This window comes from Canis lupus, chromosome 32, assembly GCF_048164855.1.
Source record: "Canis lupus baileyi chromosome 32, mCanLup2.hap1, whole genome shotgun sequence".
Taxonomy (NCBI): Eukaryota; Metazoa; Chordata; class Mammalia; order Carnivora; family Canidae; genus Canis; species Canis lupus.
Genome location: NC_132869.1, coordinates 9,047,712 through 9,064,596, shown reverse-complemented (window position 1 = coordinate 9,064,596; position 16,885 = coordinate 9,047,712). Strand labels below are relative to the sequence as shown.

The 16,885-nt window shown below is 35.5% G+C and overlaps 1 protein-coding gene across 3 annotated transcripts in view; it reads right to left on the bottom strand.

The window, feature by feature from the left end:
* Positions 1–16,885, bottom strand: part of SPRED1 (sprouty related EVH1 domain containing 1) — a 121,178-nt gene that overhangs the window by 34,361 nt on the left and 69,932 nt on the right. For all 3 annotated transcript variants that reach the window (XM_072808717.1, XM_072808719.1, XM_072808718.1), the window contains exons 3-4: positions 8,971–9,139; positions 5,288–5,337 (exon numbers count right to left, since the gene is read on the bottom strand). In XM_072808717.1, the coding sequence (XP_072664818.1) occupies positions 5,288–5,337; positions 8,971–9,139 (219 nt within the window). The remainder of the gene's footprint in view (positions 1–5,287; positions 5,338–8,970; positions 9,140–16,885) is intronic.

Genomic DNA, 16,885 nt, shown 5'->3' with positions numbered 1-16,885 from the left:
TAGAAGTGAGTCACTAAGTAGAGGGACACTCAAAAAAGCCAGGAATTAAACTAAAGACAGGAGTATGAAAGAATTTGTGGACCTATCTTAAAACCACTATTGTTCACCACTCTTTGGAAAAATAATTTACTGTTTTCTCACATGCAAAATACACTCATCCCCATCCCCAGACTCCCCAAAAGTCTTATCCCTTTAGAGCAACTTCACATCCAAGGATGTTGCTATCTAAATAGATCCATGTATGGATGAAACTTCCCAGGTATAGTTCCTTAAGACAATCCGGAGTATATTCTCCCCCAACATAAAGACCTGGAAACTAAAGTGACAAATCATCTGCCCTACACACACCCAAAATACAACAGTAGGACAGGCAGAGGAAAACTGCTATAACACCATCCTGTACAAAATAAAAGAAAATGGGAAGCACAAAGAAGTCACTGATCCAAAATAATTCTGAAATCAAAGTAGAAACATCTTACAAGTTGCTGGAAGAGAACCTGGACCTAGGAATAATTCTCCACGGCTCCTGGCTCTGCCCTTGGAGATTTGGTCTCTGATTTCTGAGTCACCCTTCCATTTTATGAAAGGTAGCCCATGTTGTATACATACATGTGTATAGAATGTTTTAACCTGCCTCCTACCAGTAGAATATTGGGTATCTAAAGGGTCCAAATTGATGATACTTCTGTCAAAATAACTCTTTGAAAACACTGTGGATCTCTTGTGATTTTTATTGGAGTTCACATCATTAGATTAAAAAGCACTGTCAGATATCTGAGATAAACTCTTCTCTATTTTAAATTTCTGCTAAGGGACACCCTAATCTGATTATAAACCCTATCACTTTGATGGAAAGGGTCTTGAAGGCACACGTTAGATCTTTCTGAGGTCGTAAGAAAGGATTTTTTAAATCATACACTTGGATTAATCTTTAGACAAAGCTATTCTGAAAGCACCTTGGATTTGACCTTTGCCTGGAAGCCATTTCCTAATTTTAGCATAGTTTGATATACTGAGAGGATAAGCAGGTCCTGGCTCCATTTTGTTTAGGAGCCCTTCCTTACCCTATATACTATAAGTAAAAAGAAGAAACCAAGCAACAGTTTTAACCTTTTGCTTGAAAATCTCCTTGATCACCTAGCTGATTCAATACATGTTCTAGGGCCCACATTACATTTTTATGTATTACTGCAGATGACAGTGTGCTAACCTTTCTGCCACTATATAGTGACTCCCTTTCTTCCAGTTTCCAATATGGTTTTCATTTAAGCCTTTACTAGCAGTCTCCTCAAATGCTTGACATTAAACTTCCCATCGACTGTCCAAGTTCAAAGTCTAACCTGCATTTTAAGTATTTGATATGGCAGCACCCCATTTATGGGTGCCTAAATCTGTATTAATAACAAATTACCCCCAAACTTAGAGGCTTCAATTAACACTAACATTTTATAATTTTCGTAGGTCAGAAATTCAGGAACAGCTTAACTGTTAAATAGGTTCTGGCTCACAGTCTCCAATGAAGTTACAGTCAAAACATCAGCTATAAGGGCGCCTGGATGGTTCAGTCAGCTGAATGTCTACCTTTAGCTCAGGTAATGATCCCAGGGTCCTGGGACTGAGCCCCACAATGGGCTCCCTACTCAACGGGGAGGGAGCTCCCTGCTCCCACTCTCCCTCTGCCTGCTGCTCTGCCTGCTTGAGCACTCTGTCAAATAAATTAATAAAATCTTAAAAGAAACAAAAACAAAAAATACATCAGCTATGGCTTTAGTCATCTAAAGGCTTGTTTAAGAGTAAATGACTTGCTTCCCAGATGGCTCACTAGCATTGTTATTATCATAAGACTTCAGTTTCTCACCACATGGACATCTGTATTGGATTACTTGAGTGTCCTCATTCCATGACACTTGTCATTTTCTAGGACAGGTAATCCAAGAGAACCAGAAAGAAGCTGCAATGTCTTTTATGACCTACTCTTAGAAGTCCAAACATGTCACTTCTACCATAGGCCTATTTGTTAAGAAACAACTAAGTATAATGCATACTCAGGGGGAGAATTAGATTTTATCAAAAGGAATATAATTTAAGAATCCATTTTAAAAACACCACAGAATGTAAAACCAAGAATTAAAACTTGACATAAAAATTGCTCTTAGTAAAATTACATTTAAATGGAAGCTTACTACTATAGTCTCTAGTAACATTGCATATTTTCTATCTTATTATGAAAATAAAAAACCAAGCAAGTGATTTAGTCTAATAAAGCTAAAATATAAATAAATAACTCTTTTAGGGTGGTATACGTGTAACATTTTGGATTAAGGGCATTAGAAACATCTTACTATGAAGTAGCTGTCCCAAAGAGCTAGGAGAATAACTATCCTTACTGCTTTTCGTTATATGGTAACTGTACTAGACTCTTCCTAATTTTAACTTTTTACTCTTTCATCTGCTTCTGCGATAAATTTATTATTCTTCACTCATATCGTCCCCATTTTTTACTCATATCAAAACTTTGACAGGTACAAGTAGCAAATATGATCATGAAAACAATAGTTTTTTACAAAATCCATTGACTGTTGTATGTACAAAATGGTATACAAAGAAATGAGGTGAAAACAAATCACAAGATATAATGTCATTTTAATATTCTTGTGATTGGTTTCACCTCATTTCTTTGTATACCATTATGTAAAGGAAAAATTACTCCAGAACATAATTGTTTGCAATACTTTGTACATGAGTGCTCACTTCAGCAGCACATATACAAAATAAAAACGTTAAAAATTATAAACTTGAAAAAGGACACAGAAATAGTATATATTTCAGTGGAAAAAAAGACTACAGTATAGTGATATAATAACACACATACATACACATTTACGTGTATACAGAAAAAATCCCAACGGCTGTATTTAAAAATATATGGTCATCATGGATGGTAGTGTACTTATGTTTGTTTGTTTTTTTTTTCTTTAAACTTTGCTATCTTGCCCAGCCCCAGTGGCTTAGGTGTTTAGCGCCGCCTTCGACTCAGGGCATCATCCTGGAGATCCGGGATTGAGTCCCACATTGGGCTCCCTGCATGGAGCCTGCTTCTCCCTCTGCCTGTGTCTCTGCCTCTCTCTCTCTCTCTCTCTCTGTCACTAATAAATAAATAAAATCTTAAAAAATAAACAAACTTTGCTATCTTTCTCAAATTTTCCAAAATAAAAACATTTTCATTTTCTGATTATAAATGCACATAAAACATTTTGCCATATTTTTAGGTCATAACTATTTTTACAGTAATATAAATAACTGATTATTAATACTGGGTATATAAAAATTTGGGTTCTTTTACTGTTCTAATATTGTTATGAAGTATTAATACTACATCAAACTTGAAAAATATGGAAAAGTTCTAAAAAGAAAGTCATATAAGCTCAGAATCCCACAATTCAAAAGTAATAAAAATATTTAACATTTTAGTGGAGTAGTAACACCATATAATTTTTATGTTTTTATTACTCAGTATATTATAAGTGAATTAATAAATAGTTAAATGTTTAATGATTGCATGATAGATATATTCTAATTAATTCAATCATTCTGTTTCTCCTACTTAAATGGCTTATTTTTTATTATCAATACTTTAAATACACAAAACCAAAAATCTGTGTGTAAAAAATCTCTGTGCAAGAAAAAAACAAAAACAAAACAAAAAACCCAAACACTTTGTGCATTTCTATTCCTTAGTATAAATTACTGAAAATCTGTTCACTAGGGTCAAGAGGCTTTCAGGTTTCTGTTTTGAAGGCTTTTTTTTTTTTTTTTTAATTTTTATTTATTTATGATAGTCACACAGAGAGAGAGAGAGAGAGGCAGAGACACAGGCAGAGGGAGAAGCAGGCTCCATGCACCGGGAGCCCGACGTGGGATTCGATCCCGGGTCTCCAGGATCGCGCCCTGGGCCAAAGGCAGGCGCCAAACCGCTGCGCCACCCAGGGATCCCCAAAGGCTTTTTAATATATACTACCAAACTGCTTTCTAGAAAGAATCTACAATCCACATTTTTTTCCAGCAGGGCATCAATCTGTCAATCTCAGAGACAGTACCGGGCAGTGTCAATTTTTATTTTATTATTTTAATTTTTAAAAGATTTTATTTATTTGAGAAAGAGAGAGAGAGAGAGAAAGAGAGAATGAGAAGCAGAGGGGTAGGGGGAGCGACAGGCAGAGTCCACACTAAGCATGGAACCTAACACAGGGCTGATCCAGGACCAGGAGATCACCACGGGTTGAAACCAAGAGTCAGATGCCTTTCTTTTTTTTTTTTTTAAGACTTTATTTATTTATTCATGAAAGAGAGAGAGAGGCAGAGATACAGGCAGAGGGAGAAGCAGGCTCCATGCAGGGAGACTGATGTGGGACTGGATCCCGGGACTTCAGGATCACACCCTGGCCCGAAGGCAGGCACTAAACCACTGAGCCACCCAGGGATCCCCCAAGAGTCAGATGCTTAACCAACTGAGCCACCCACACGCCCCTAGAGGGGAGTGTCCATTTTTAAACCTTTATTTCATAACTAAAAAATGTTAATTTACACTACCTGTTGCTTACCATAGTTCATATGTGCTTATTTTATTAACAATTTGCAATTTCTTTTCTGTGATCTCAGGGTCCTGGGATCAAGCTCCCCGCAGAGTGGGGCATCTGCTTCTCCCTCTGCCCCTCCCCACCCCCATCTCATGCTCTCACTCATTTGCTCTCTCATATAATTAAATAAAATCTTTTTAAAAAATATTGTGCAGGTATTTTCAGATGTGACTAGTATTTAAATCAGTACATTCTAAGTAAAAGATATTACCCTTCATTAAGCAGACAGGTCTCATTATGAAAAGACTTAAAGACTGAGGTTTACCAAAGAGGAAGGAAGTCAGCCATGAGATTCTGCCTTCCAACTCAAAACTGAAACATCAGTGTATCAAAATTGTGGTACATGCCTGCCTGCCTAACCTGTACATTTCTGACTTGTCAGTTCCCACAATCACTGAGCCGATTCCTTTAAAAACAAACCAAAAAAACCAACCACCACCAAACCAATCCAAGGAAACCAAACAAAACCAAACTTTCTATAACACATGCATACCTATATACATGCCCATATATCCTATTGCTTCTGTTTCTCTGTATTTCTTGACAAATACAGTGTCTTAGAAATTTATGTAAGTTGCTTATTTATTAAAGATAGTGATTTCCTCCCCACCCTTTATGTTCAGAAATTCCTTTCAAGGCAAACTACTTACTTGTAAGTCATCTTCTGCTCCTCCAGCTTCATTTTTAAATGTTGGGCATCCTAAAAAAACCAAGCAGATGTTAATTAAGCAAAGAATTTTTGTCTTAGGTTTTAGTATTATTGACTAATTGATTGAATCATAATACTGTAGAACTGTTCAGAGATCATTCTGGGCTGCCTGGCAAAGTCAGATGTTGGCTACCCATATCTGCTTCTTTGTTAGAAGAATAAAGTGATTATTTCCTTCTTCTACGGGTATATTTCTAGTTATTTATGAAAGAGGTTTTCTTGAAAGTGTGCTATCTCTAGCTAGCCCTGCCCCTGATTTTTCTAAAATGCGCAAACTGCTACACAGAGTACACACATTACAACTCCTCTTGTGTTTAGATGACAGTATTTATTCTATTTTCTAAATATTCTTACCCAGAAAATACCTCAAGATATTAGTTGCTTTTTTAAGAGAGAAAACAAGCCTTAAACCACGATTGATAGCCAATAACCAATTGTTGCTATTGATCTTTGTGCATCAATGTTTCTCTGCACGTTTTCATGCTGTTGAAGAGTGCGTTTAGTTTCAATAAATAAGGAAGGATGTCTTAGCAAACTATGAGTTTATGCTAACTTTGAGAGACGTAGGTAGCATCGAAGATGAGAAATCTGTCCTTTGGAAAGGGTTGCATGGTTTATTTTTATTGTCATGGAAGACTAAGAGAGATTTAATGGGATTGCTGAAAGTCTACCAGTGGCTGGTAATAACAGTAATCAGTATGTTTTAAAAAATGTTCAAAAATAATGAGACAGATTAGTACTATAGCCTACTCTACCTGGCTAGGAATTTTAAGCTCCTCCATATATATCTAAACTGTCCTTTAAAAAGTGAAACCCAGGGACACCTGGGTGGCTCAGCAATTTAGCACCTGTCTTTAGCCCAGTGCGTGATCCTGGAGTCCCGGGATCAAGTCTCACATTGGGCTCCTTGTGTGGAGGCTGCTTCTCCCTCTGCTTATGTCTCTGCCTCTCTCTCTCTCTCTGTGTCTCTCATGAATAAATTAAAAACAAAAACAACAAAACCCCATGAAACTCAATCTATTTGATACTAGTGAAAAGAAATATGCTTTTATGAAGACATGAGTGTGGGCTTATTAAAAGCAATAAATACTTTAGGGAATACAAACTGGTGCAGCCACTGTGGAAAATAGTATGGAAGTTCCTCACAAAGTTAAAAATAGAACGACCCTACAATCCAGTAATTACACTACTGGGTATTTACACAAAAAATTCAAAAATACTAATTCAAAGGGATACATGCACCTCTATGCTCACTGCAGCATTTTTTATAATAGCCAAATTATGGAAGCACCCCAAGTGTCCAATGATGGATGAATAGATAAAAAAAGAGGTGGTATACATACACACACACAAACACACACACACACTGGAATACTATTCAGCCATAAAAAATTTGTATAACATGGATGGAGCCAGAGAGCATAATGCTAAGCAAAGTCAGTTAGAGAATGATAGATACCACGTCTTCATTCATACACAGAATTTAAGAAACAAAAGAAATGAGCAAAGGAAAAAAGAAAGAGACACACACACAAACCAAGAATCAGACTTTTAATTATAAAGAACAAACTGATTGTTACCAGAGGGGAGGTGCTTGGGGGATGGATGAAATAGGTGAAGAGGATTAAGAATACACTTATCATGAGGAGCACTAAGCATAGTATGGTTCAATCACTATGTCATACACCTGAAATTAATGCAACACTGTGTGTTAACTACATTGGAGTGAAGATAAAAAGCTTAATTAAAAAAGGTAAAAATAAGTTAAAAATTCTAGCAGCCACAGATAATGATTGTCTTTTTAAAGTACTGGATCTTGGACACTACCTAAATATCAGAGTCAACTGGCAAACTTTTAGAAAATATACTGGTACCATAGTATATTCTCAAACTGGTATTGTCAGAATCTGGGATGAGGCAGGCATAGGACATCACATATTTTTTATTTCTTGCAGTGGTTTGAGAACCACACCACTACTGGAGAATCTCAGGAACTCCCCCCCCCCCAAATTCATTATATTATCATTTTGCAATTTTCCATCACATCTGAAATAGATAGGAACGTGAAAGAAAGAAGAAAAGAAAGAAAAGAAAAGAAAAGAAAAGAAAAGAAAAGAAAAGAAAAGAAAAGAAAAGAAAAGAAAAGAAAAGAAAAGAAAGGAAAGCCCCAGCTCCCCTCCCTAGATAGACAGACTTGACTAGTCTGGAGTGGGGACCAGTTTTTCTATTTTCCAAAGTGTCCCAGGTGACTGAAATGTATAGCAAACAATGAGAACAATCTAGAAAGAACTTATAGGTTCCTGTCATAAAGCTAAAATGACTGCTACTATTCCATGGAATTTTTCTAAACTGTAAATCACTTTGTTTACCAATCATTAATCCCTGAAAATAGATAAATAGATTATTTAAGCACAGGTTCATGCACCAGCAGTACAGATTTATACTAAGCCTTTCCATGTTCTTGCCTATTGCCAGTCTCATAGTTCATTCATTTCTTCTAACTTTCCTATTAAAATATCTTCAAAATATACAAATCACAATGCTAATATATTTTGATTATTACTTTATAAGAAGGTTATTTCTATTTATAGAGACAATTTTCCTTCTTAATTAGAAAAACAAATCAAGCCTTAATTATAACCTCGTTGTGGGAAAGAAATGGGCCTTAAAGTGCTTCTTTTTGCTTAATTAAGCAGAGGCCAGTCTTACACGTAAATACATTCTTCTTCCTTTTAAAACCTGCAAGCTTTAGAGTTAATAATCTTAACAGACTGGCAAAATATACAAAGAGGTAGATGGGGCTGTGGTCTCTGCCAATCCTCAATAATGAAACCAGAAAAAAAAAAAAAATGAAACCAGGTAAAAAGCTAAGAATTTCAAGAAAGGGTTCGCCATAGGAAAAAATAGAGTCTACATATGAAAAAGAGAAAATTTCTAATAACCCAATTCAATTGAACCTTGAACAATGCAGGTGTTAGGAACACCCACCCCTGCCCCGCCCAAATGCAGCTGAAAATCCACACATAACTTTTGGTTTCCCAAACACTAAATAATCTACTGTCCACTGAAGCATTATCAGTAATATATACAATTAACACATATTTTGGGTATCATATGTATTATATACTGTATTCTTAAGAATAAAATAGAGAAAAGAAAACATTACCAAGCAAATCATAAGGAAAATACATTTATAGTACTGCACTGTAAAAAAAAAAAAAAATCCACATATAGTAGACTGGCACAGTTTAAAACAATGTTGTTTAAGGGTCACCTGTTTTTGATTATTTAAATTTTTCTTTTTTATTACCAAAACAAGGATATAATTGATATAACAACACACAAAGATTTTCAAAGTTCTGACCGCTCCCTCTTCTTCATGCTGTTACTTAGAACCATTGGAATCATCTGAAGTCTGTACTGATGAGTTTGAGGTAATACATGTAAGTGGTATATATTATGATGTGACAAATATAAAATGGATTTTAAAAAAGCATGATTTTATCTTTGCCTAGAGTGAGTTTTCAAAGCTAATTACATAAATCACAAAAGCTGTCTTGCTTAAAGTCACTCTACTCTACCATATAGGTTAAACAAATTAAGAAAGCAGTTAAGAAAACCTACCTTGAGAAATATCTTCTATAGCTCTTCGAATGCCTCTATCAAAAGCCCTAGCATCAGCAGGACTTTGAAAGGTAAGGCCAAATTTCTTGTCATCAATCTTCCAGTGGTGAAATGTTGGAGTGACCTTATTGTAAATGAGGTCTTTTTTAAGCATACATTCCAAAACCACCTGCCAAGAGTTAAATGCCAAAGATTACTATACTTATATCACATAATCTAATGTAGCTCTTAAATACAAATGGAGGTGAGAATAAGAGCTATTCTATTTTAGTAAATGCATTTCCCCCTTCTATTAATACAGACGTCTTGCTAGTTAATCTACTTCATAAAGTCACTCAATACAGAAATCAAAATGGGATTAAAGAGGATTCTGGAAGATGACAAAGTATGAAGGAAACTTTCTCCCCACTTAGACAATAATTACATTGGCAGAATCTGTCTGATGTAACTATGTTGGAAATCTGAAGTCTGTTGAAGGTTTGAACTCCCAAGGGAAGACGTGGACAGCAAACTGGGGTTAACTTTGGTCAATCTCTGCATTAGTACAATAGCAACTATCCATTTCCCATGGCAGGAAGATATGCACAACATATTCCTGGAGCACCCTGCACATAAATCACAGGAGCCAGGGTGGGTAAAAAGAACCCTGTCCTCCACATATCAGGGATCTGTGCTCTGATTACTGATGACTAACTCTGATCAGATAGGTGCAAAGAAGGGGATAGCCATAGTTGTTATATCTTCCCTTACTGTTTCAAGTCCCTCCTCAACAGAATCAAGAGATGTCTAGGTTATTTAAAGGATCAGCATCCTTTTTTTACCTATCATTTATTTTTTCCCATTTGGGGTGCTAGACATTAAAGACCAGGACATTCAAACAAAATTACATTCATGGGGAAAATTAGAAACTGACTATTCATACCCAGGGAAATACTCAGAAAAGACATGAGAAGATCTAAATTTATACGTTAGGCAGATCCTCAGCATAGAGACAACCTACAACGATTAAAAAAATAAATAAAATCTTACAGAAGGGACAACCTGACAATCTGATTTCCAGAGTTAGCACACTATTTGATTTAACGTTCAGTGTTCAACAAAAAAAACCTTAAGGCACACAAAGAAACAGTAAATTCATTTTTTCCTTTTCCCATTGTAAGAAAAAAAGAAAATCAACAGAAACTGTCCCTAAAAAAGGCCTTACGGCAGATTAGGCAAAGGCTAAAAAAAAATCCCACAAAACTGTCCTAAGGAGAAAGTCAAGAAAATGATGTACAAACTAAAGTATCAATAAAGAGACAAAATCTAAAAAGAAATTCTGGAGCTTTAAAGCATAATAAATGAAAAAAAAAATTACAAGATTTAAAGCAGATTTGAACAGGCAGAAAAAGATCTATGTACTTGAAAACAGACAACAGACATTACTGAGTCTGAAGAACAGGGGTAAAAAAGATTAAAGAAAAGCAAACACAGCGGGAACCCTAGGTGGCGCAGTGGTTTGGCGCCTGCCTTTGGCCCAGGGCGCGATCCTGGAGACCCGGGATCGAATCCCACGTCGGGCTCTCGGTGCATGGAGCCTGCTTCTCCCTCTGCCTATGTCTCTGCCTCTCTCTCTCTCTCTGTGCTCTGTGTGACTATCATAAATAAATTTAAAAAAATTAAAAAAAAAAAGAAAAAGAAAAGCAAACACAGATTAAAGGACTTGTGGGATACCATCAAGAGGACCAACATAGGGGTGTCTCAGTTGCTTAATGTCAGATTCTTGATTTTGGCTCAGGTCATAACCTCAGGGTCATGAGATCAGGCTCTGTGCTCAGCATGGAGTCCACTTGGGATTCTCTCTCCCTCTCCCTCTGCCGCTCCATTATGTACCACCCACTCTCTCTCTCAGAAAATAAATGAATAAATCTTAAAAAAAAAAAAAAAAAGAACAAATACACTGTAGGAGCTGCAGAAAGAGAAGAGGAAAAGGGGAAGAGAGTATTTGAAGAAACAACAGTTTAAAACTTCATACATTTGATGAAAGACATCAATATTAACATCTAAGAAACTCAACAAACTCCAAATAAGATGAATTCAAATGAGAGCCACATATCAGACACAGAGAGAATCTTGAAAGCAGCAAGAGAGATGTGAACTGTCACATTCAAGGGATCCCAAAAGAGTATTAGCAGATTTCTCTTTAGAAACTTTGGGGGACAGAAGATACTGGGCAGATATATTCAAAGTATTAAAAGAAAAAGAAGTCAATCAAGAATCCTTTATCTAACAAAACTGTCCTTCAAAAGTAAGATAGAAACTAAGACATTTCCAGATAAACAAAAGCTGTCCACTAGACTTGTCCTACAAAAAAAGGTCAGAGAAATCCTACAAAGTGAAATGAAGTAACAAGAGACAGTAACTTGAGGGAGTATGGAGAAATAAAGATGTCAATAAAGGTAAGTGCATGAGCACTTTAAAAAAACAGTAAAATTGTAAAAATACTGGTTTGTAACTGACACATAGTAAACCTTCAATAAACAGGAATGGAAATGGTGATGTTAGTCATCAGGTGATACCACTAATTCATAATACAACAATTGCTATGAAAAACTAGGAGACCATTACTTATGAGAAGAGACTTTTTTTAATAAAGGAGGAGATATTTGAATGATAAATAAAGGCATTCAGGAGCTCAAAGAGCTTATGGGTAGATTCTGAGAAGGTGAAGTCAACAGATTCTAAAGCCTGTGAAAAATTTCAATCTCTGATGCTTTTCCTTCTTCTGAAAGAAATTTTAGGGTATTTTATAGGGGAGGGGGTGAAGAAAAATGCCACAGTCACTAAATAACTAAAACTTCTGAAGATATATTCCGAGTTATTTTAGGAAATATAGAGCAAAACTCCTGTCATAAAATTACTGGACTGTTTGCCAGAAGTACTTTAAATAGACCAAGTCAAAAATGGGTACAAGTGCATTTTTGTTTCATTAATAACAACTAACAGTTTGGGAGAGCAGAGTAAAATTAAATATGTACTTTCAAACTATGTACTTTATTATAGTTGCTACCTTACAAATAGATAATTACATGTTTACAAATTGTATTATCTAAGAAGTAGTATAATTCGTAGCTAGACAAATTTTTTTCAGCAGTAACTTTCTGAAATATCTTTGACTCTAAGGAAATATCATTCCATTTTTGAAATAAAAATGCCAAATTCAAATTAAATTACTCCTAACCAAAATCAGTAATTGGTAGCTCATATAGTTGTTTCATATTATGAGCCTTAGTTTTCTGGATACAAAAGCTAGTATCCTTCATAAAGACACCAAGAAATATGAAATTATGCATATTATCAAATACATAATTTTACTAATTATCTATTAATAAAAATTTATCTTTAATGCTATGCTCTGAGTTGAGTTGGATTTTAGACATTTTTATAAAGGAACAGAAGGAGCAATGGCAGTGTTTCTCACATAACAGCAGTTCAGCGAAAACAGAAGGGAGGGAGCCAATATTCTTTAAATATATGCATGTCATAAAGGAGACTGGGGAACTGCTCCAGATTAAAAGAGAATAAAGACATGTGACAGCTAAATGCTATGTGATCTTGTACTGATGGAACAAAAAAGTTATAAGAATATTATTAGGACAGTTGACAAAACTGGAATATGGACTGTAGATTAATGTAGCATGTTTATGTTAAACTTCTTAAATAGGATAATTAAACTATGACCTTGTAAGAAAATATCCTCATTCTTATTTTTTATGATTTTACTTATTTATTCATGAGACACACAAAGAGAGACGCAGAGACATAGGCAGAGGAAGAAGCAGCTTCTCTGTGGGGAGCCCAGTGCAGGACTCTATCCCAGGACCCTGGGATCACAACCTGAGCCATAGGCAGATGCTCAACCACTGAGCCACCCCAGCGTGCCAAATACCCTTTTTCTTAAGACAAATACACTGAAGTACTAAGAGGTAAAAGGCAGAATATATGCAATTTACTTCAAAAAGTCCAGAAACAGGGATCCCTGGGTGGCGCAGCAGTTTAGCGCCTGCTTTTGGCCCAGGGCGCGATCCTGGAGACCCGGGATCGAATCCCACGTCGGGCTCCCGGTGCGTGGAGCCTGCTTCTCCCTCTGCCTGTGTCTCTGCCTCTCTCTCTCTCACTGTGTGTCTATCATAAATAAATAAAAATTAAAAAAAAAAGTCCAGAAACAAATAAGCGTGCATATGTATGTGGGTGTGTACACTGGGGGAAGGAGAGACACTGATAAAACCAACATGGCAAATGTTAAAAAATTGGTGTATTTGGAGGAAAAAATTCGGTGTGTTTGGGTAAAAGATGCACAGGAGATCTTATACAATTCTTGTTAGAAGTTGATTCTTTGCAAATGAGAAATGAAATGGATAAACAAAAAAGGCATAAAAGCACAATAAATGGGGGTACCTGGATGACTCAGTCTTAGGTGTCAAACTCTGTTCCAGCTCAGGTCATGATCTCAGGGTCATGAGACTGAGCCCTATGTTGGGCTCTGTGCTCCTCTCTGCTTAAGGTTCTCTTTTCTCTCTCTCTATGCCTGCCCCACCCGCCGTGCACTTTCTCTAAAACAAATCCTTTAAAAAAAATACAAATCATCAATATTCAGGAATGAAAAGTAAAACAAAACAAAACTGAAATCACAGCAAAACTTTAGAAAGAAAGAAAGAATACAATGTAAGGTTTTATAAACCCAAATTTGAAAAACTAAATGAAATAGCCAATTTCCTAGAAAAACTGTAACTTAATCAAAACTGGTTAAAAAGGAAACAGAAAGTCATTAGAGACCTGTAACCATCAGAGAAAATCAATAGGAAGTGAAAATAAAAGGGGATGAGGGATTGTAAAATGAGATATACTGTGATTCCTTCAGCACCTCTGAGAAGTCAGGCACTAGAGACCACAATCAAAAAGGTTATCCCCTGTAGAGAATTTAGGAGGAATTACTATCAGCAGAAAGAGGAGAAAACTGTAGTCCCTGACTTCTAATTAAGACACTGTTCTAGGGCCAGCCCTGGTGGCGCAGCAGTTTAGCGCCGCCTGCAGCCCAGGGCGTGATCCTGGAGACCCTGGATCGAGTCCCGCGTCAGGCTCTCTGCATGGAGCCTGCTTCCCCCTCTGCCTGTGTCTTTGCCTCTCTCTGTCTCTATGAATAATGAATAAATAAATAAAATCTTTAAAAAAAAAAAAAAAGACACTGTTCTAACTCCCGGTGCCCACACAAACAACAACATGAAATTCTTGGGCACAGGCAATAATCCCTGCTTCTTCACCTGGCTCTTTCTCAAGCCCCCATAGGCGGTTAGATGTCTGAATTGCCAGAGTAATACTAAACAACCTTAAATAATTCTCTTCTCCCTCAACTGGGTCTGCATAATTTGGAGAGGGGCCCATACAACTTTGAAGAAGCCATCTCAATGATCTAAGGATCTAATAGCCATGAATCTTTATTAATCAATTTATACAGCAATATCTATATAACATAAAAACCATTTAGAAACATAAGAATATTCAAAAACATAATAATAGTTGGAGAGTTTCAGCATCCTTCGAGCTGAAGTAGACCAAAACAGAAGAGAAAGGATATGTAAGAGTTGAAAAATTTAATAAACAAGGTTAAACTTTATAAACCCAAATCTTTATATTACAGTGAATTGAAGCTTTTCAAAAGGCTATGGACATTGGAATGTGGAAAGGTCGCAAATCCATAACTGAAGTTCCTCCCCAAGAAACTAGAACAAGAAAAACAGAGGAAACAGAAGGAAGAAAATAATAATAAACAGAAACCAATCCATTGAAATAATCAATCAGTGAAAACAGAAAAAAAAAAAAAAAACAATGAAACAAAATGCTGGTTTAAAGAAAACACTAAAATTGATTAATCTCTAATAAGACTGACAAATTAAAAATGAACACACATCACCAATTTCAGGAATGAAACAAAGGATTTACTAAAGATCTTGCAGCCTTTAAAACTATAATTGATGTACTAAGAAAACTTTTCCTTCATAAATTAGATAACTAGAAAGAAATGACCCAATTCTCTGAAAATTGTGTATTATCAAAACTCGATCAAGATAAAAGATAACCTGAATAGTCCTATAACCATTAAAGAAATTGAATTTGTAATTAAAAGCTATTCAAGAAATCTCTCTATATTAAAATGATTTAACTGGAGAATTCTACCCAATATTTAAAGATGAACTAACACCAATTGTACAATATCTCTTCTAGAAAACAGAAAAAGAAGGAATATTTCCCAATTCATTTTATGAGGTCAATATTACTTCAATACCAACACCAGACAATGATAATACCAAAAAAACCCATAAACAAACAAAACTACAGACCAATACCTCTCATAACTTAAATACAAAATTCCTTAATAAAATAGTAGCAGCAAATCAGGACACCTAGCTGGTTCATTTGGAAGAGTATGCAACTCCTGATCTCGGAGTCATGAGTTCAAGCCCTATATTGGGTGTACAGATTACTTAAAAAAGTAAATAAACTTAAAAAAAAATAGTAGCAAATCAAATCCAATGATATATAAAAATATTATACATCATGACCAAGCAGGACTTATTCTAGGCTACAAGGCTGGGTCAACATTCAAAAATCAATCAACAAAATCTGTCGTATCAACAAGCTAAAGATATGATCATATCAGTTGCCTACAAAAAGCATTTGACAAATTCTAGCAACTATATATGATAAAGAATATCAGTAAGCCAGAAATAGAAGAATTATCTTAATTCATGAAAGAGCACTATAAAAAAACTGTGCAGTAACATCTTACTCAAGGGTAAAAGACTGAATGTGTTTTCACTAAGATCTAAACAAGGCAAGGACGTTTCCTAATACCATTACTCTTGAACAAAGCACTTAAAGTTCTGGTCACTACAATAATCAAAGAAAAAGAAATAAAAAGCATACAGATCAAAAAGGAAGGAATACTACTGTTCCTATTTGTAGATGACATGACTATCTATATTTAAAAAAATCCCAGGGAATCCAAACACCTCATAGTTCAACAAGATAACAGGACACGAAAATTAACCACATCTCTATATAATGAGCAAGCAGAAATCAAAATTATAAACACCAATACCGTTTACAATTGCTCCAAGAAAAATAATACACTTAGCAAAACAAATACAGGAGTTACATGCTGAAAATCACAAAATGCTAATGGAAGAATTCAGACCTTACTAGAGACAAACCACATTCATGAGTTAGAACATTCAACATAGTAAAGATGTCAATTCTCCCCAAACTGACCCATAGGTTTAATACAATTCCTATTAAAAATCCTAGTAAGGATTTTGGTAGACATAGGTAAGATTATTCTAAAATTTATATAGAAAGACACAGACCCTAGAATAGCTAAAATAATCTTAAGAAAGAAGAATAAAATGAGAGAAATCACTATCTTATATACAAGGGAAGGGAGGGCTTAAAAAATAACTATAGTAACACAAGTGATACTTGTGGAGGGATAAACAGAGTAAATGGTGCTGGATAATCTGGACATTCACAGGCAAAACAAAACCCACTTTTACCTTAGTATTATACCTCATATAAAAATTAACTCAAATTTGACTGAAGACTTAAATATAATATAAAATATAAAAACTATAAAACTTTTAGGAAAAAAATAGGATAAATCTTTGAGACTTAGGACAAGACAGAAAGTCCCTGAACCGGACACTAAAATCATGATCTGTGAAAGGAAAAAAATGATACACTGATCATAAAAATTTAAAACTTTGGCTCAGCAAAAGACCCACGAAGAAGACAGAAGAAAAGCTACAGACCGGGAGAAAATATTTGCAAGCCATATATCCCAACAAAGGACAAGTATATAGAAAATAAAAAGAACTCTCAA